The 7,803-nt window shown below is 31.6% G+C and overlaps 1 protein-coding gene across 1 annotated transcript; it reads left to right on the top strand.

Moving 5' to 3' along the window:
* The first annotated feature begins 990 nt into the window (after window positions 1–990).
* Window positions 991–7,142, top strand: LOC139495860 (chromosome partition protein Smc-like). The gene is made up of 6 exons (XM_071284268.1): window positions 991–1,040; window positions 1,169–1,266; window positions 1,994–2,335; window positions 3,609–3,661; window positions 4,417–5,369; window positions 5,894–7,142. The coding sequence occupies exons 2-6, from the start codon at window positions 1,224–1,226 to the stop codon at window positions 5,910–5,912; spliced, it is 1,410 nt and encodes a 469-aa protein (XP_071140369.1). The 5' UTR covers window positions 991–1,040; window positions 1,169–1,223; the 3' UTR covers window positions 5,913–7,142.
* The last annotated feature ends 661 nt before the right edge of the window (window positions 7,143–7,803 follow it).

The following is a 7,803-nucleotide window of genomic DNA, read 5'->3' as shown; positions in this document are numbered from 1 at the left end:
GACACACATTCATTTCATAAATCGAAAAAAAAGAATAAGAAGAAAAAACTTTTGATTTTATAGCGAACCTCCCATAAACAGTTTCCACAACATTTGCTCTAGATTATCTATATTCGAATAAGATAATATCCTTGTCGACTTGTGTGCTGCACGATTATAGTAAACAGGAACCCATTTAAAATATATCTCCGAATTATTTTGAAGCTTGAATAATCATGATAGTAGATTGATACAAGATGAATTTTGAAAACTGACCAATAAGAATCAGAAATTCTTTTGGTGGTCATATTTTTTGCCGAAGTAAACAAAGAGGAAAAGTGCGGTAAAGGAATATACAAAATCTTCTTCAAAATATTGAGTCATTTCAGTGGAGATGACGAAAATGTGAAATATTGATTGACAACAATGAAGGTCCTTTTGGCAACATGATCTGAAAATGTTTTTGTAAGTAGATTATTCAATCAAGGACAATGACAATGTTAATCTCAAGAATGATATTAGTGCAACTTATTTTCGAAAGTCATAGAAGTACATGAATATTGCAGAAAAAGGGAATTGTTTATTGATCATTATCATACCAAATATTACTTATTCATTTAAATCAAACTTTTTATGGTACCGGCGTTTAACAATAATCTATTATGGTAAATCATTGGTGTGGCTTAATACTTACACATAACCACAATACATGTATTTGAAAAAAAAGAGAAACAAAACAAAGTCCTGTCAATTTTTTGTGTCAGTAGTTCTTACAAGAAACCACAAAAATAGTACGTTTAGTGTGGCACTTGATTAATTAATGTCATAGAATAAATAGGCGAATCGAACTATGCTCATAAGTTATGTCAGTATGCTTAACAGAGGGAAAAAAATAATAAAAGATATTAAAAACGACACTTCAACAACAAAAGATTTTTTCCTCTTCATTAAACATAAAGTAATTAAGTACGAAGATCAAAGATTAACCGAGAACTATATTTTGACTCATAACAAAACTAGTGCCAATTTTTGGAAATAACTTTGAGGAGATAGCTCGCATGGTAAGTTCTTCCTTTCCTGTTTGCATTTTTGATGAAATTTGATTTAAAAGTTATTATGATTTTCCAAAAACAAAAAGATAAATACTTTCGACAATATGAGGTGATGATTTTTCTATTTTTTTTTTCAGGTTTCCACGTTAAGTCTTCACTCGTCTGTTGCAATTTTCAGTAAGAAAGTATTGGATGGCTAAAAAACTCCCTCCAACGGCAATTATTGAAGTTTTTCGTAAGTCTTTAATAATAATATGAAGCAAATATTACCGATTGATATTATATTATATAATGTGGCACGGTTCCATATGTTTGTGAGCGCCTAATATTCTCATTAACCTTGGACAGTTGTGTAATAGTATAACGTTATTCTTTTTTATACAATGAAAGACAAAAGAAGATTTTGACCCTTATGCAAAAGATCAATAAAAAGTAAAATCACAAAAATACTGAACTCCGAGGAAAATTCAAAACGGAAAGTCCCTAATCAAATGACAAAACCAAAAGCTCAAAGGACAACAACTGTCATATCCCTGGCTTGGTTCAGGCATTTTGTTATGTAGAAAAGGTGGATTAATCCTGATTTTATAGATAGCTAAACCTTTCACTTGTATGACAGTCGCTTAAAATTCTTAAGAAATAGTAGAATTGGAACGCTTGCACTTATGATGTGACGATTCTCATAATTGTTATAGTACTATCCTATCATTAACGAAAAATATTATGACAACAATATTTCATTTGATGGTATTCTACAGATCAACAATGAAAACCAGCAATATTGGGTTCGTTCCTTAGGAAAAAATCTTATAATAAATATTGAATGTGATTGAAAATGAGAGATATATATATAAAGTTCATTTGTATATTGCATGCCATTTGAATATACTTTACAAATAATAAATAGTGGATAACTTGAGAAAAGATACATATAGAAGCTTAAAGATGTGATATGTTTACAGCTAATCCAGACACAGAAACCATGAAGAAAATAAACCATCGACCAAAGGAACAGGACATTCTTACAAAACACTGGGGACTTGTGAAGCAATCTGTAGTTCTCAATCATATCGTGGATCCATTGATTGAAAATCATGTGATATCGGTAGACCAATGGATGGACCTGAAAAACAGACGAATGACAGAACCAGAACGCATGGAAGAGCTTCTGTATATAATACTCAAGTCTAAACAAGATTCTGTATTCATATTTCTAAAAGCTCTAAGAAAACGAGGATATAAACACGTTGCAGATGAGCTTGATGGGAAAATTTCAGTACAAGCGCCACCAACAACATACGTTGGTAAGTTCCAGTTAGGGAAACCACTATGAGGTAGACTTTAAATGTTATCTTTGAATAAATGAGATATGTTCCATTCCTTAATTTAACAGCAACCAGGAGACTTATAAAGATAAAACCTAAATATGTATCTGTTCACTTTCAATTATTGTAATCCAGTTTATTAAGACCAAAACAAAAAGGGCTTGAAATGATTGTACTTATGAAAAAGTACTTACTTTCTTTGCAATCATATCACATTTCCTTATTTTCATAAGAAAAGGTGGAGCAAACTTGTCAGCGTAGCTCACATATAACATAAGAACTACAATGCTTTATTATACTTTTCAAAACATAAATATCAGCAACTGTGACATAAACACATCTTTTGTGAATCTCAGAAACTGCCATGGCATATCCAATTGTTGTTTATAAAAATTTAACAACAATAATTAACTTGCCGATCTTCAAATGTAATAAATCGATTCAGATGATACGAATCAAGGTTACACACACAAATTTAGATACATTCCAAAAGGCACGAGACCGGATAACGAAACATTAAACGTCTTCTCCTATGTATGCATCACCCGCCAAAAATCCAAAACGGAGTGATGTAGAACAGCTGAAAATTATATTCATAACAAAATGAGTCTGGTTATAATCTGCCTCAAGCTTTGCTGTTCATAAAAAAATCGCGATCATTGGTTTTTATTTGTGAAAACATTTTTTTCTAAAAGCGATTTTCTCAAAGAAAAGAAAATTACAAGAAATTGAAGCAGTGTCCCTTTAATATATGCTTATATATTAACCGAGTATATGTCAAAGGGAAAAAGAAATGTCCTACATTCAGGAAAGACAAAACTTGCACACAGGCCTTGTTATCTTGCAACTAAGTATAACATAATCTCAACCGCACTTGGAACGATATCGATTACTTATATGTCTTTTCTTTCTTTAATCAAAACAAAATTATAACTGAAAACTATGACATGCATAAATATTATTTTTTTTGTCAACGTTCCAAATTAATAACAGGCTTGATTGTAAAACGTAGACTAAAAATCAGTATAATATTACTAGTTGAAAAGGGTAATTTTTAACGTATATCAAATGTTTTGATCTTACATTCTGACACAATAAGATATGGTACACATTCATGACATATTCAGTAGGTTTTATTTTAACAAACAAAAACGTTGAAATCATAGTCAAAGTCATTGCGGTTGTTCTGAATATTCTTGTCTATCTTTTCTCTTTTGATACACATTTTAAAAGTATTCTATCTTTAATTAAGGTATAGCTGATAAACGAGGAACTATAACAAGATTTAAGCAAGTACCAGTGGTCGTAAGTATCGGCTTATATTAAATGTCTAGAGAAAAAATACCTTATATATAGCTAGAAATTGCATTAGAATGACAAAAAAAGGAAACAACTCAAAAGTGTTAACCAACAGCCTGGTCGGATATATACTAAAACAAATCACAAGTTTGGCAGACTATAGCCACCAACAAACACTGGATTGAATTTCGTTTTGAATTTTTCTAGGAGTTCGATAGTTCTATTATTAACATTGTACATGTACATGCTTCTAGTTTGTTACTGTCACATAACGAATTAACCAGTGAACCATGTATGTGCGCGACAAGCCTTTCTCGTTAATTGAGACAGTAGAATGGCATATAGACTTTAGAGAGTACAAGAAGTTGAAACATGCTTACTCGTCAGTTTGGTACCATGCAAAACAAAACTGTCACAAAAAGATAAAAGACACAGAAGACCGTTCTACGAGTACTCACAAGAACTGAAAGCTAATTAAAATACCAATTTCCACTAAACGTAAACCCTGTTTTCCTCTAAGTTAACTATCAATAAATATAAAAAGACAGCTAAATAAGTTGTTCTTCCATCGTTTCGTTGGTTGATAATGTATGACTTTGGAGTTTGGTAATTTTGTTTTACTTTTTTAGCACACCGTAAGCATGTTTATATATACAAAAACTCAATAATCGAACTTCAGTGCACTCCTTATCCTTTTTTGTACTAGTATTTTTCTCTTTCTAATTAAATATATTTCTACTATTCTTATGTAACATTTACAGAAAGACGATATCGTAGACTCATACAATAACCCATCACTGACATCTTCTGCATCATCGGATGCAAGAAATGATGATTCTGTTAAGCAAACTGACCTAGAAAAGATGAAAGATGAAATTAAAGGAGAACTGAGACAGCTTCGTGCAAATCTAGAAACAGAACGTAAAGAGGACAGACAAGAAATGAAAGATCTCAAAAGGCAACATACAGACTTAAGGACAAACTTTGAAAAAATACAAGCTGAGCGCACAGAATTAAAAAGGAAAATTAACGAACTATCGAATAACGTCGACCAGTTAAAGACTAACTTGGCATCTAAGGAAAAAGAGTATGCAGATATCAAACGGAAGAACAACTTCTTGCTTGAGGAATTGAGCAAAAAATCGGATGCAATTAGCAAAGCTGTCCAAGAGAAAGAAAAAGAGAAAACTGACATTGAAAAGAAACTGGAAACAAAAAATGTCGAATATAAAGAACTGCAAGTTATTTTGAACACTCTAAAGGAGGACCATGAAGAAAGGCTAGCAAGGTTAAAATCAATAAATAAAGAAAAGATCAGATTAGAGCAGCATGCGAAAACATCAGAGAAACAGAAGAAAGACCTCGAAATGCAGATTAAAGCTCTAGATGACCAAATTGCACGTTGCAAGATAGATCATGACAAAGAAATAAGCTTACTTCAGCAAGATTTAGACAATCAGACTGATGTGATATTTTCTCTTGAAAAAGATAAAGCGAAACTAGAAAACAAATTAATAGAAATTGAAGAAAATAATGAAGATTTGCGTGATCGGAATGTCGTTTTACAAGAAAAACTTCAAAGCAGCGAGGAAGAAAACGCTATAATGAGAGCAAGACTGCAAGCTTTTGATATGAAGAAATATGCAGTGCCTCCGTACAACGCTGTTGTACGAGGTAAAAATTACAGGTCCTCAACACAAAGATCTTCCTGGTCGTATGTTATATATTTATTTTTACAATTAATTTTTCTATAAGTTTAATATAGGTATTGAGAATCCTTACATACTGTTTTATAGTATTTATCATAAACGCGGAAAACAAAGCCCATAGGGGAGAAACATAATGAAGTAATTTGAACTGAAAGCTAACGCATTATATTTCTGGAATAAACGTGCACTAACATCAGACGGTTTTGTCAGGTTGCACAAGAGCGTACTCTCGTTCCATTTATTATCCATATTTTTAAGCTACACTTGAATCTAAACAATAAGCTGTCCGAACTCTTCGTCCTATTTAATAGGTGTCCACTAATGGTGAGGCGAAAACACTGCATGAAATGAGTTCATAAAGTCGCCAAAAGTAAGATCTGAAAATCTCAAAACTCTTTTCTGAAATTGGTTTGTTCTATTGTTCATTACATTTTGAGGTCAAGTGCTTGTAGCGCTTCATTAAAATATTGTTTTAAATATGTTATGTTGCCTTTTTTGTTTCTATTTCTTTTTTTCATTTATTTTACAGGTTATTTGAAAAGAAATGATGTTTACACGATGTTATTTGTGAGTTGTCATCTTCAACTGAACAAGAATGTGTAAAATAATGAAATTTGTTAGCAAAAAACATGCATTTGTTTCGACATCGGACAGAAATCAACTACTATTGTATATTTGAGTATAAGTAGTAACAAGTTTTTAGACATCATGTCCTTGGACTATAGATCTTATTTTGAAATTCCCAGGAATGACATTGTGTCAGTTACTAAATACAACAGTAACTGTTAGTATCATATTTGTAACAGGTTGATGCGTGTGGTTGTATAGTCTGTTGGGATGGCTCTGAACATTTGTAAAACTATACATATTATATATATATATATCTGTATATTAGAAATGTTATTTCACTACCTGTCATACAGTTTACAAGTGCAAAATTGTATCAATTTTGTAAATTTTTATGCATATATATGAATTTTAAATAGTTGATTGCATTTCGTCATCGTGTATACGGTATATGTATACATATTCGCGCGGACTTCAGAGAAAATGTACGAAACATTTTTAGCCCGTATATTTGGGAACAACCCATGATAAACTTATAGAAATGTAGAACCATTCATCTCTTCGTACACTAATTCAAGTTACGACAATTCATTATGATCCGCACATCGGCTGTTCTTACAAAAGAATACTTGTAAGTGTTCTGAAATTGTCAATCAAATATATACCTGTTGAAGGATTTGTAATCATTTTCTTTACATCGTTAATTACATAAAAGGATATTTCCTAGAAATAAATAACTTTGACTGTATGTATTGGCAAAACTTTTACTAATTTTGGTTTCTCAATGCTTTCCAACTTTTATTTGGCCTATTTTTTATACAAAATTTCCAATCCAGGTATCTATCTATGACTGGTTTATTTTCTACAGTTTATGTTCAGTCTGTTTATGTGTAATCAATTAATTGAGAAGACGTAACACTTTTATCACTCCAACTTTTCAGATTCTACTCCATGTAAACAAACGCATTGAGATTGACGATTAACATTTGTTTTCTAAGTGTACGAATATTTAGTTACCCATAGTAATTAGATGCTGAAACTGAGCGATTTGAGTCTATATGTTAGAATACCAAATAACCTAAACATGCGGATTTTTTCAAAATAATATTTCGGGTATTCGCTATATTTTTTTTTCATTTTGTTCTGTGTTTAAAATTCTTAATAGTTTTGTATCTTTTATTAGTGTATAAATAATGATACCAATGTTTAAACTTTGACTCGCAATAGTTATGTATCAACCGTATAAATAATGATACCGATCAAGTTGCAATTCGCCTTGAAAGGCTGCGGTACCTCTGTGGAAAGCTGAATGAATACAACATATGCTAAGTTTGTTTGAAAGAAACTGCCTATTTAATTAGTACATCCATATTCAACAGAAACCAACCACAACTTTTAGGAATGGTCCATATATCGCCTGCTATAAAACAGCATTTTTGTTGTTGTCCACTTGTCGTTTATTTTTCAATCAGCGGCAATGTGTCAGTCTTCGGATCGATTCAGTTTTGATTAATATATTGTACACCTATTGCAGCCGCCCTGAATTTGCCACTGTTGTGCTTATGCCACAGTTAATGCATATTATCAATAATGTCTACCAATACAGGTTACTATCATCGCGGCAATATTTGCATGAGTAACGCATAACCGTTATACGTTATCGTTACATTTTGTTCAATGATAAGGGTACATTTTAAAAATATTTTCTGTTACTATATGCAAATTATATCATTGTTTATATTTTCCCCTTCTATGAGAAAAATTCAAAAGAAGTGGAAATTATGCTAATCGAGCACCTTAACAATATCCAGCATCGCTGCTTGATGCTTGTAAAAAACGACGTTGATAGTGGTATCTGGTCTATATCAAAAT

The sequence above is a fragment of the Mytilus edulis genome, chromosome 1, assembly GCF_963676685.1.
Source record: "Mytilus edulis chromosome 1, xbMytEdul2.2, whole genome shotgun sequence".
In the NCBI taxonomy this organism is placed as follows: domain Eukaryota; kingdom Metazoa; phylum Mollusca; class Bivalvia; order Mytilida; family Mytilidae; genus Mytilus; species Mytilus edulis.
This window is presented reverse-complemented; position numbering and strand designations above follow the sequence as displayed.

Excerpts from the sequence above, each read along its gene's own strand:
- LOC139495860 (XM_071284268.1), top strand. The coding sequence starts at position 1,224 with ATGGCTAAAAAACTCCCTCCAACGGCAATTATTGAAGTTTTTC. Across the intron at positions 1,267-1,993 it reads GGCAATTATTGAAGTTTTTC|CTAATCCAGACACAGAAACC; the intron begins GTAAGTCTTTAA and ends ATATGTTTACAG. Across the intron at positions 2,336-3,608 it reads GCCACCAACAACATACGTTG|GTATAGCTGATAAACGAGGA; the intron begins GTAAGTTCCAGT and ends TCTTTAATTAAG.